Raw genomic sequence first — 14,113 nt, 5'->3', positions numbered from 1 at the left:
TTAGGGAGACCCTGGCTTCATTTAGACTCATTGTTTGTGAAACACTTCCTCCTGTGCACATTATTAATGCAGAATGTTTGATTACAGCAGCGCTCTCATCACTGCAGCTCAGACGACAACACAAACACCAGTATAAATGTAGAGGAACACCCAGGACTCAGTGTGGTGTGTGAGAGTCAGCCGGCGTCTCGTCCTCGTCAGCGTTCGCTAAGTGATTTGAGCAGCAGGTTGTTCTGTTTCAGTGGCAGACGGCGCTTGCCATGTCTCCGGGATAATAGGACGCGCCTCATTGAGCCGGCTTATTGGATCTTCCTGAGAGCTATAAGTGCTGATGCTAAATTGAATGCAGCACTCTTTTCTCCTGCGTGTGTTATTACATCAGTTTAAAGAAGTATGAGTTGTGCAAATACTATTGTGTCCGTTCAGGCAGAGCTCTGCGCTATCAAATCCTGACGCCGGCTCATTTCACGGAACAAGGTAAATGAATGAGCTGAAAGGACAGGCGCTGGGTGCTGGAGATAAGCTCAGAGTCTGCTGGAAGCTGGAAGACTCTTAATTGAAACGTTCAGTCTCAAATCTGCTGGGTGGAGAACGGAGGGAAGATTCTGAGATGATGAGGTCAAACACCTGCTTTAGACTCAACAGGAGAAGATCTGCACTCTGCTGGGTTAACCTGACACTGGGTCAAACGTGGATAAAGCAAACATTGTGTTCACTTTGATTTAAATTTAAAAGTTCACTTTTAATTCAATTTTAATCACAATGGTTGGATTTGTCCATTTTTGACCCAACGTTGGGTTACAACAACCCAAATTTTTTCCAGTACAATTTCAGAATTTTTATTGTTGTGGTGCATTCTTGAATTAGCTCATATGCTCTAAAAAATCTGGGTTGTTGTAACCTAGTCTAACTCAAATCCAACCATTGCTGTTTATTTTTACACTTTTTAACCCATTTATTGGATTTGACCATATTTGACCCAAAGTTGGTCCGTAGTTGTCCGTAGACAACAGAAATGCTAAAAAAAAACAAATAAAATACAAGTCTAGAATTAGTTTACACTATAAAAACTGCTGGGTTGTTGTAACCCAATGTTGGGTCAAATATGGAAAAAACAAAGACACTTTTTTTTAACCCAGTGGTTGGACTTGTCCATATTTGACACTTATTTGAAATTAAACTCTTAATTCTACATAAATGAGTCAAACAATACAAATGAACAGCTGAGAATAATCATAATGACCTCAGAAATGTGATGAATATCATAACCTAATGTTGGGTCAAATATGGACAAAGCAAATATTGGGTTCATTTTTTCAATTAATTTTAAATGGCACTTTTAATTGGTTGAATTTGTCCATATTTCACACAATGTTGGGTTAAAACAACCCAGCATTTGTATGGTGCATAGACAACAGAAAAAAAATTTTGTTGTTGTATTTGTACATTCTAGAATTAGATCATACACTCTAAAAAAGTCTGGGTTGTTGTAACCCAATCTAACCCATATCCCACCATTATGTTTATTTTTACACTTTTTAACCCAGTGATTGGATTTGACCGTATTTGACCCAAATTTGGGTTATATGGTGCGTAGACAACAGAAGTTATGTCTTTTTAATACATTTCTGCTGGGTTGTTGTAACCCAATGTCAAATATGGAAAAAACAAACTTTGCATTAATTTTTTTAATACATTTTTAAAGACACTTTTTTTTAACCCAGTGGTTGGACTTGTCCATATTTGACACTTATTTGAAATTAAACTCTTATAATTCTACATAAATGAGTCAAACAATACAAATGAACAGCTGAGAATAATCATAAAGACCTCATAAATGTGATGTTTTTTTGTTTGCGAATGCTGGGTTATCATAAACCAATATTGGCTCAAATATGGACAAATACGACCATTGCATGAATTTTTCCAATTCAGACTAAATGACACTTTTTATCCAAGTGGTTGCATCTGGTCGTTTTGTTTTTTGTTTTTGCACATTCTAGAATTAGATTACACTCTAAAAACTGCTGGGTTATCATAACCTAATGCTGGGTCAAACATGGACAAAGCAAATATCGTGTTTATTTTTTCAATCAATTTTAAATGGCACTTTTAATTGGTTGAATTTGTCCATATTTCACACAATGTTGGGTTAAAACAACCCAGCATTTGTATGGTGCATAGACAACAGAAATTATCTTTTTGTGTTGTTGTTGTTTTTGTACATTCTAGAATTAGATTATGCTCTAAAAACTGCTGGGTTGTTGTAACCCAATGTTGAGTCAAATATGGACAAAGCAAACATTGCGTTCATTTTTTCAACTAATTTTAAATGACACTTTTAATTAGTTGAATTTATCCATTTTTGACCCAACGTTGGGTTACAACAACACATGTATGTTGTGTAGACAACAGAAATTATTGTTTATTGTTGTGTTTGTAAATTCTAGAATAAGATCATACACTCTAAAAATGTATGGGTTATTTTAACCTATTCTAACCCAAATCCAACCATTGCATTTATATTTACACTTTTTAATACAGTGATTGGATTTGTCCATAACTGACCAAACAACAATCATCAACATCATTTTTATCTCCATAGACAACAAAAATAGGTATTTTGTTGACGTGTGTCACATTTACTAGCGATCTAGCCCATGCAGATCGCTGGAGAACTACAAATCTGTCAGCAAAAGAACTACAAGATCCAGTCATGCACCACTCACACACCTGGCCTAGATCCTGTCTGATTGCAAACACTCACAGCTGACGCCGCTCATGAACTGATTACACGACTATAACACACAAACACACAGAAGTTGCTGAGTCTTGCTATACTGAACTGTGCACATTAGGACACGTTTTCCTTGTCTTGTCCTGCCTTGTTTTTGACCCTGTGCTTTGTTTTGTTTGTTTTACGTTGTCTGCTGCCTGCCTTTTGACCATCTGCCTGTTTATTGACCACAACTCTGGTTTGCCTGTATACATGTGTTTGCTCCTGTGTTGACATGGACAAACAAAACATTGGGATCCTTTATTTTTCCAATTCAATTTAAATTACGCTTTTTAACCCAATGGTTGCATTTGTTCATTTTTTGATCAAACATTGGGTTACAACAACCCAGCATTTTAAGCTGCATAGACAACAGAAATTATTTTTATTTATTTATTTTTTTGTACATTCTAGAATTAGATTACACTCTAAAATATGCTGGGTTGTTATAACCCAGTGTTGGATAAAGATGGATAAACCAATCATAGCACTGTTTTTTCAATTAATTTTAAATGACACTTTGTAAACAGAGAAAACAGAGATTAAACTCTATAAATTTGTGTCAAACAATACAAATGAACAGCTGAAAATAATCATAATGACATAATAAATGCAATGATTTTTGGATATGCAAATTGTTTTTAGACATTCTAGAATTGGATTAGACTGTTAAAAAAGCTGGGTTATTGTAACCCAACATTGGGTCAAATATTAACAATGAGAAACATTAAGATTGATTTAAAATGACACTATTTTAAACCAATGGTTGGATTTGTCCACATTTGACCCTACGTTGAGTTACAACAACCCAGCATTTGTAGGGTAGCCTACATAGACAACAGAAATAAAACTCTTTTAATTCTTTACAACAACCCAGCATTTGTAGGGTAGCCTACATAGACAACAGAAATAAAACTCTTTTAATTCTTTATAACAACCCAGCATTTGTAGGGTGCACAGACAACAGAAATTAAACTCTTTTATTTCTTTACAACCCAGCATTTGTAGGGTAGCCTAAATAAACAACAGAAATGAAACTCTTTGAATTCTTTACGATAACCCAGCATTTTGAGGGTGCACGGACAACAGAAATTCAACTTTTTTCTGCTTTTGTACGTTCTAGAATTAGATTACACTCTAAAAAATGCTGGGTTGTTGTAACCCAATGTTGGGTCACATAAGTAGAAACCAAATATTGCACTCACTTTCAATTCTATTGAAACGACACCCAATTGTTGGATTTGTCCATATTTGACCCAAAGTTTGGTCACAACAACCCAGCACTTGAATGGTGCATAGACAACAGAAATTATCTTTTTTGTTGGTGTTTTTAAACATTCTAAAATCAGATTACACTCTAAAAAATGTTGGGTTGCTGTAACCCAATGTTGGGTCAAATATTAACATTAACAAACACTGAGACTAATTTTAAATGACCCTTTTTAACCCAATGGTTGGATTTGTCTATATTTGGCACAGCGTTGAGTTACAACAACCCAGCATTGTGAGGGTAGCCTACATAGACAGCAGAAATGAAACTCTTTTAATTCTTTATAACAACCCAGCATTTTTAGGGTGCACGGACTACAGAAAATAAACTTTATTCTGCTTTGGTGTTTCTTACCGTTCACCTGCACCACAATATCCCTGAAGTCGATTTCTCCTCGGGCCTCCACGCGCGCCTCACAGCGATACGCTCCCTCATCTGCTTTACCCACTTTCAGGATCTGCAGGTTATTGGTGGGAAGAACCTGAAATCTGCCTTCAGACAGAGAGAAAGAGAGAGAGAGAGAGAGAGAGAGAGAGAGAGAGAGAGAGAGAGAGAGAGAGAGAGAGAGAGAGAGAGAGAGAGAGAGAGAGAGAGAGAGAGGGAGGGAGAGAGAGAGAGAGAGAGAGATTCACATTGAGGAAAACATATCTTCATTTTAGAGCTTTGTAAGTAGTTGCTAGGATGTTGCTAAAAGGTTGTCAGGCTGTTCTTTTTCCAAATGTAGTTAGTGCAGTTGCTTCAGTTGTGTGAGTGTGTTGCTATGAAGGTCTAGGGTGTTCCAATTGGTTGTTAGTTTTGCTATTCAGTTGTAAATGTGCTGCTTTAGGTGGTTACCAGCGTGTTGGGGTAAACCATGTGCCCTTTAACTGTTTTTACAGTGAGGGGAGGGACATTTATATTCCTGGATCATAACCACGTCTGTACCTCTAACCAATAGGGAAGCACCATGTGACAATGAAAAAGTAAACATGTTTCAAACTCTCTACCTCTTTTTCACAAAAAACAGAATTATTCACATCTAAATTGAATTTCAATCTTAAAAATTCGCTGGTAGGATACATCTCATATAATATTTTAATCTGTATGTCTGTAGTGATGATGGATGATTCACCAATGAATCGTTTGTTTTAACCGGATCTTCTAAGTGAACTGCTTGAACCAGTTCATTAAATTGAACAGAGTTTTCATGAATCGGTTTACATCTTCAGTGAGTACTAACATACCAGTTACCCTCTCTGACTCAAAATAAACCAATATCCTGAGTTATTCAGTTAGTAGAACAGCACACGGACTCATCTGCTGTGAAAAACAGACCTGATGATTATGATGATGATGAAGAGTGTGAGCCGACTGTCTGTTCCCTCACAGCACGCTCTCTCATTGAGTGTGTGATTCAACCTGACTAAGGTCATTTTTATTCTGCATTATATATTATATAAAAGCCAATTAAGCAAGGTAAAACGTATATAATAATTAAAGTAAATAATATGACCTATTTTTAAAAGTAATGCGTTATTTTACTCGTTATTTTGGAAACGTAATATTATTACATAAAGCGCGTTACCCCCAACACTGGTTATTTGTTTGCTGCTATGCTGTTGGTGTGCTATTTTAGGTGATTACTAGGGTGTAACTATACAATTGCTGAGGTGTTCAAGGTAATTACTAGTGTGCTGCAATACAGTTGCTTGAGTGATTCAATTAGTTGCTAGTGTGTTGCAATGTGGTCACTCTGTTATTTCAAGTGGTTACTAGTCAGTTGCTATACAGTTAATAAGGTTTTTGCAAGTCTTTTTTTTTTAATTATAATTATTTTTTAGGGGTTTTCACCATTATTGGGATAGGATGTCACGGTTGCAGGTTTGTGCGCTTTCCGGAGCGTCTGTTTTGTCACGTGGGTTTGTTTTGTTTTGGTTGTCCACGTGTATTTGTTATGGTCACGTGTCATGCCTGTCATCACCCGTTTTGATTAGCTCGACAGCTGAGGTTCATTAGTGTGTCTATATCTGGGCAACAGTTCTATGTTTCCTTGTCAGTTCATTGTGTTTGCTCATGTATGTCTGTCTGTGCTCAGGACTGTGAGGAGTGTCTGCTGGACCTGATTTCGTCTGTCTGTCTCCCGGTTGCTACCACCCTTACCGCTCGTTCTCTCACTCATTTTTCCCTGTCCTGTCTGGTTATTTTGACTGTGTCAAATAAACTTTTTACTTGCATCTTTGGATCCTTCTCCGTATCTTATTAACTGTGACATAGGACAGTGGAGATTTTACAGACAGGAAAGCATGAGGAGAATATAAGGGAAGGATCGGCAAAGGATCCCGAGCCGGGAACCGAACACAGGTCGCCATGAGCACCCTGGCGCCACGTGTCGATGCAACAACCACTAGTCTATTGGCGCAGACGTTTTTTAAAAGTCTAAATTGTTTCGTTTGTGTGTGTGTGTGTGTGTGTGTGTTGCCATGCAGTTGTTCAGTTCTCCAGGTAGCTGATGTTCACTAAGGTGTTCTGAAGGTTCTCACACTGCTGCTAGGGTGTGTTATCTCACAGCCTGAGACAGACAGACAGATATATTCCTACATGACAGAAATCGCATGAGCTTAATAGCGCATGATACAGCTGAAATGCAATACTGAGTGTTCAAACTGTAACCTTTCAGAAACGGTAATAGTGGCTCTGATGCTTCCTTTAGCAAATAGCAGTAATAAAAAATGGATTTGAGTCTGCGCCAAACAGCATTTCACACGTCTCGGATCCTGCAGATTGATCGCTAAACTAAAACCACCAGGCAGAGGGTTTCTAAGAGAAGTTAAAGTCATTCTGTTACGTTTAAAGCCTTTGATAGAAATACAGTCCTCAGAGCAGCGGCGAGAAGAAAAAAAGCAGAGGATTTAATCAACAGACTCCTTTTTCATCAGAGCGCAATAATAGGAAAATATTATCATCAATCCTCAAAACTACTTCTGCCTCCGTTTCAAGGACATTTGCTAAATGAAACACCTTCAGGATTACAGGCTTTCTTTCTCTTTTTGTCTTCCCTCGCTGATAAACACACACCTTTTCTCTTCTCATCCAGGAGAGATATTTATAACCGGCTGCCTAATTAGAATAAAAATAATCAAATCTCCATCTTTTAATCTCCCAGGCTGGAAAGTGCAGATAGCTTGTCAACGTTCTGCCTTTGAATTACAATTAAGGGTTTGAGACGTAAGAGGCAGATAGAAGTTTTAATTCCCTCAGCACTGAAGGAGCCTTCGCATTACACAGAGTTAAAAACACTCAACTTTATATGCGCTTTATAGCCACTCTTCCATGAATGATACTGTTTTAGGTGCTGTGAAATATCATTGTGCCGGCTGTAGCCAGAGTACAGCATCAATGTTCTTTGATTGTTAGCCATTATAGCGATAGGTGGTTTTCAATGGTTATGGTGACACTCGAAATTCAGACGGAGAATGTAAAAAACTGAACTTTTGCTATTTATACCATGAGATATAAATAAAAAATAAGCACATATGATCATTATATCATGATGAGGGCCGAGTTTTACACTGAACTAACATATATTTGTCTGTCATCTAGGCCAGTGGTTCTCAAACTGGGGGTCGCGACCCCTTTAAAATTGTGTAATTTTCAGTGATTATAATAAATATTTTTCAGTATTACAAGTGAAAGCTAATATTTTCAGATTTTTTTAAAGACATTACTGATTCATAAAGTATTTAGGACACATTCAGGCAGAATGCATCTTTGTACTTGAAACGCAGCGCTCAGGAACAGTTAAAAACTTGTCATGTCAAGGCTTGCAATAAACAAAGCCTTTAACGCGTGCCCCGCCTTCGCGCTCTTCTTATTGGCCCACTGCTCTAAGAACTGAACACGAATGATTGGTTAAAATCAGCTGTCAATCACTCAGTCAACACCTCCTGTCTTCAGGTAACAGGAGCTACAACCGCGAAAATCTAAAGTTCTGAAGATGAGAATGAAAACAACACTGACAGATTTTGTCTTAGAAACACCTAAAGCTACAAATAATGGCACATCTGATTACTGATCATGTGGTGAATGTTAATCCACCATCTACACTTATTGAAGAGTGGATAAAAGACTTCCATTGGCTTCGTGTCCGCTATGAAAATAACTAAAGCATTCTCTGTAAAGTCTGTGGGACGGAATTTTCAGGTAACAGTTTGCCACATCTACACATTTTAAGCACGAGAGTTTCTGTTTAATCCTTCATTTAATCACCAGTCGATGTCAGCCGTGCAGCTATATGTAAAATTTAACACCATGTTCACCATCGCCCTGTAATGTATAGTAAATATAATTGTGATCAGCTTAAAAAAAAACTATTTTATTTGTTTGTATATGCTTTGGTAGTGGGGTGTCGCGAGTTCTTGACGATCTTACATTGCGGGTCGCTGGTTTAAAAGTTTGAGAACCACTGATATAGGCGGTAGATACTGTATAAGCTATTACGTTACATGAAAATTACTAGCGTAAATACTGTAGAGTTTGGAAGCATACTATATATAATTACTGGAATTAAACTGTAGTAATTATATTGTTGGTGTGGTACGACCAGGGGCGTACCTTTAAAAGTGGGGGGATGGCTGTATGAGATCACACGTTCATATATTAATCATCTGTTTCTAAATGGTCTGTCTCTAAAAGTGAGGGGGACACACCCTCCACGTCCACCCCGGTTGCTACGCCCCTGGATACGACACTACTGTAGTAATAAACATTATTCAGCAGGCTTCAGTTTTCTTCTCTATAGCATATTTACACTAATGTTACAGTATTTAATACAGTTTATCAGCTATGCTACAGTATTCTGTAGTATGCATTAACAAAGAGTTGTACACATTATACATTCCACTATGGTGTTCAAAAACATGTTTATTATTAATCACTATGGGTTTTCGTACTACGGTGGCCGGGAAGTGCAAAACAAGTGTGTGAAACACTTTTACAAAGCTCGAGACAATTGTACATTTTAGAAAACATTTTGACCTGTCATAAGACACAATTACACAGGAAAAACTATTTTACTAAGGATTAAACAAGTTTACATTTCAGAAAAAAATAACACAACGCAAAACACTTTTACAGGTCCTGAAACAAATTTACGATTACAGATTCCTTACGGAAAGGGAATGCACCACACACCGGAAGTGACGTACACTCTCAGAAATAAAGGTACGCGAGCTGTCACTGGGTTGGTACCTTTTCAAATGGTACACATTTGCACCTGAAGGGTCCATATTGGTACCTCAAAGGTACATATTAGTACTTAAAAATTTTAAGAGGAACACTTTTGGACTTTTTAGGTACTAACATGTACCCTTGAGGTATTAATATGGGCCTTTTAGGTACAACATTGTACCTTTTAAAAAGGTACCACCCCAGTGACAGCTCGAGTACCTTTATTTCTGAGAGTGTAGTATGTACCATACAGCGAGAGTGTTGTTGTTGGTGTAATAATGTTTTGAGCTTTCTGGCCACCCTAGTTTTCCCCATGTGGATATCTTCCAGACATCACGAAACAACATAAGAAACATACCTAAGCGTGGAGCCATAGTCTACATTATAATAAGAGATAATAAGAGAATAATAAGAGATCCACAATGATGACCGTCTAGTTTTGTCGCAAGGGTTGCACTTCTTTTTGGTTTGGTCGGTAAACTTACCATCAATAAACATTCACCACTGATGTTCACGATATGGTTGTTTATTCTGCCGAAGTGCCAGTAAAGACTTGGATTATTGCAAAACAAGACGGAGATTACATGGCAAGCGTACCTTATTTAGATTCTCCTGGATTTTGTATAAGTCTGCTGGAGTTTGTCTCTGATTTTTATATACAGTAACACTTTAACATATTTGTATACATAGTTAGGCCTATATATAATCTTTATTAGTGCTGTTAATCGAATTATCGCATTCAAAAATAGTTTGTACACATGGTACAGTTATTGAATAAATGTTTATTACATGCTGCCTTTTCTTCAGTTTTTCAGCCAGTTTCTTAAACTTTCCCCCCTTTATGAGCTCAAACTTTTGGAAGTCTGTAAAAGCTGCTAGGCATTTCTTATTTAGTCTGATTTAAACAATTATAAACAACATAAAACCGAAAGATTTTGATGTTCTGCTGGTGATTCCTTTGTAGAAGAATCACTTCCTGCCCTCCATCTGAATTTCGTGGATCATCAATGATGTCATGTGAAAGCAACCTCTATCAGCCAAGTAAAACTATGAACAGCAGCTACGCTAATTATTCTCTTTATTTCCACCTGGGGATACTCTTCCCGAGGCCCTCAGACTATGCAGATTCACTGATTCAATCCAAGACCAACGACGAGATGATGCCAAGGTTTTCATAATCCTGGACCAGGCCGTATCCCGAGCAGCTACTGTGGTGGTCATGGAGGAGTGGAGAACATGAGACTGATTCCTGTGACGCTCCAGAGACAGACGAGTCTTTGCTGAGGCCATCTTCCAGCCTCCGCCGCTGAGACTGCAGCTCTGCACAAGACGTTTGGCCAGCGGAGAAATTAAAATGGTCGTGCCCAACTGAGCCTGGTTTCTCTCAAGTTTTTTTTTCTTCACTTTTACCAATTAGTGAAGTTTTTTCCTCTCCGCTGTCGCCACTGGCTTGCATGGTTCAGGATCTGTAGAGCTGCGCATCGATGGATTTGCTCTTCAGTATTTGGACTCTCAGTAGTGATTATTAAACCACACTGAACTGAGCTAAACTGAACTGAACTTAAACACTACAAACTGAACTACACTGTTCCTATTTACTGTGACCTTTTATGTGAAGCTGCTTTGACACAATCTACATTGTATAAGCGCTATACAAATAAAGGTAAATTGAATTGAATGGAATAAATAGCAAGTCTTCATTTTCCTAGTACAGTACATGATGTACAACCAAATTGTCAAGCTTTGAATAGATATTAGATCGACGTCAATATCTGATACAATGGTCTATGCTTAGATAAGCTAAGAGTGTTCCTGCGAGTCCAGGAGATCAGCAGAATTATAGTTTATGTCTTGTTTCAGCTCCAAATACCTCAAAAGTCTTGACTCTTCTTTTCTAGTTAACAGTATAGTCTTGTTTTCAGAAATAACGAGTCAAAATGAAGTGAGTTTTTCCTTAAAACAAGCAAAATAATCTGCAAATGGGGTAAGCTAAATATTCTTGCTTTCTCTTAATAATGGGCGGCACGGTGGCTCCCTGGTTAGCACTGTGGCCTCACAGCAAGGTCGCTGTTTCGAGTCCCGGGTCAGGTGGCATTTCTGTGTGGAGTTTGCACGTTCTCTCTGTGTTGGTGTGGGTTTCCTCCGGGTGCTCCGGTTTTAGCCACAAGTCCAAACACATGCGCTGTTGACCTTATTCTACAATGCGGAAGCTTGTTTTTGCGATTGTTTTAGAACTTCCTATTCAGCCGTCTATGGGAGAAATGACTAGGAATAATATATGGCAGAAAACGGTCAAACTACTTACTCTACAAACAGGTGTTTGCATGACAATACAGACAAAGTAGAATAATATAATAAGAAAATATCAGTTTGCAACACCAAGCAGCAAAACGAGCTGTTTTTAACGTCTAAAAATGAATGGAAGTGAATGAGACCGGAAGTCTTGAGCAAAAATGATTCAAATGGCTGCGCCCGCTCATACGCGGAGAATAAGGTGAATAGGGTGTTGCTACACTTTCAGGTATAAAGGTATAGGTACAAGAGCTGACACTGGGGTGGTACTTTTTCCAAAGGTACATATTTGTACTTAAATGGTATATATTGGTACCGCAAAGGTGTATATTAGTGCCTAAAAAATTTCAAGAGGTAAACTTTTGTATTTTTAAGTACTATTATGTACCCTTGAGGTATTAATAAGGACCCTTTAGGTACAAATATGCACCTTTCAAAAAGGTACCACCCCAGTGACAGCTCTTGTACCTTTATTTCTGAGAGTGTATTGATATCTAAATTGGTCGTAGTGTATGAGTGTGTGTGTGAATGAGTGTGTATGGGAGTTTCCTAGTGCTGGGTTGGAGCTAGAAGAGCAGCCGCTGTGTAAAACATATGCTGGAATAGTTGGTGGTTCATTCCGCTGTGGCGACCTCTGAAAAATTAAGGGACTAAGCCAAAGGAAAATGAATGAATGAATATTTCACTTAACCCATTGGCAGATTATTTAGCTTGTTTTGAAAAAAACTCACTTTATTTTGACTCATTACTTCTGAAAACAAGACGATGTGTTTTGCTTGTCTAGATAGAAAATGCTTCTTGATTTAAGACTTTTAGATATTTGGACTAGAAACAAGACAAGTGAGTAAGGAAAGCATGCTTTTCAGAGAGGCCAATAGTCTTCTCTTTGGTTTTGTGCATCAATAATAAACGACACTTGCACTGAATTTGTGTTTTATTTGGTGAAGAATCATTTCCACCTCAGCTCACTTTATCATTAGAACAGCTACAAAGTACAGCAAGCTGAAGAGCAAATAACTCAAAGAGAATAGTGTACTACAGCACATACTGCAACAGATAAACCATAATACAATACGTGGACTGCAGATCTGAAGCATTAGGAGCCTTGATCACAGCATGTTTTTTTACAATGACAGGCGCCTTTACTAATGGTTTTCTAGCGTTTTGCGTACTGCTTATGTGACCTGCACATCTCGCATTTTGCCTGTGTTTTAACCGCCTGCTCCGCTGCTGTTTTTGCCGTTTCGCTCTGTGCGCCTGCAGTTATTGTGTGTGTTTTTATTGTTCAATCAAGGGGTTTCCGTTGATGCTACAGCAGTGTTTGTGTTGTCAAACCAGACTTTTAAAGATGGAGGAGAGACTAGTGGTCGGCTGTTGCTAGATCAGATACAGTTGCGCCCGAAAGTTAATGAGAATTATTTATATTATTTAATACATTTCACATTTATTGTATTTTATTAACGTCTACCCCCACTCTAACCCTAAATCCAACCATCACACTAACTACATTTACATGAACATCAGTAATGGAATGATTTGCCTTAATCTAATTAAGACAATAATAAGACTAAGGTGTTTACATGAGTTGCTTTTTGAAGGTGCCTTTCATGATCCTGTTTTACATGTTATAGCACATAATTCGATTAACATCATGGCGTCACCATGCTATCAGCACTTCCTCTGGAGTTTCATGTCATTTCGGATGTTTTATTTTTAATTTGTTGACTTTAACTGCAGTTTGACACTTACACTTTCATTCGGGAGCATTTCATGCATGCCCCCCTGACAAACGAGATTTTGGATGCAACTATGAACTGCTGGAAGAGTGTAGTTTTTCTGAAAGTTCATACCGCATGCTGAATGGAAGAAAAATACCTCGGCATTTCACGATGCTGGTGTCTGCTGTCTGGACTAACTCGGTAGGTGCAGAGAGTGTCAAACAGCTGTGTGTGTGTGTGTGTGTGTGTGTGTGGACTATCTTGTCTCAAAAAAAAGTCCTACATGACAGTAATAGTTCGATTATGGTGTTGATTATACGTGTCTGTACTGCACTTCAATAATGCGACTTAAATCGACACACTTTACATGTCTTTATTAGATTTCTCTGTAGTTCAATTATGACTTTAATCAGATTAAATTAATCTAAAATCGCTGTTTACATGGTGGACTCTTAATCAGAATATTGTCTTAATCAGAATATTGTCTTAATCAGAATATTGTCTTAATCAGAATATTGTCTTAATCAGAATATTGTCTTAATATTGTGGTGTAGTGGTTAGTGCGTCGACACATGCACTCCAGTGCTCACGGCGACCCAAGTTCGATTCCTGCCTCGCGGTCCTATGCCCATCCTTGCCCTCTCTCTGCTCCCCATGTTTTCCTGTCAATTCTCTCGGCTGTTCTATCCAATCAAGGTAAAAAACCCCGAAAAAATTATTAAAAATACATAAATAAAAAATAAATCAAAATATTGGTGTCCATGCAAATGTACTCAGTGATGTAAAAACAGCAGTTTTACCGAGTATTATTTATGCTATTTATTAAATTACCCAATAAATTATATATTTTTA

General features: G+C 37.8%; 1 protein-coding gene across 3 annotated transcripts in view; it reads right to left on the bottom strand.

The window, feature by feature from the left end:
• zgc:152904 (uncharacterized protein LOC767777 homolog) overlaps positions 1 to 14,113 on the bottom strand; it is a 452,586-nt gene that overhangs the window by 69,900 nt on the left and 368,573 nt on the right. For all 3 annotated transcript variants that reach the window (XM_056463791.1, XM_056463776.1, XM_056463783.1), the window contains exon 5: positions 4,401 to 4,538. In XM_056463791.1, coding sequence (XP_056319766.1) covers positions 4,401 to 4,538 — 138 coding nt within the window. The remainder of the gene's footprint in view (positions 1 to 4,400; positions 4,539 to 14,113) is intronic.

Source organism: Danio aesculapii, chromosome 1 (genome assembly GCF_903798145.1).
Source record: "Danio aesculapii chromosome 1, fDanAes4.1, whole genome shotgun sequence".
NCBI classification, from domain to species: Eukaryota; Metazoa; Chordata; class Actinopteri; order Cypriniformes; family Danionidae; genus Danio; species Danio aesculapii.
This window is presented reverse-complemented; position numbering and strand designations above follow the sequence as displayed.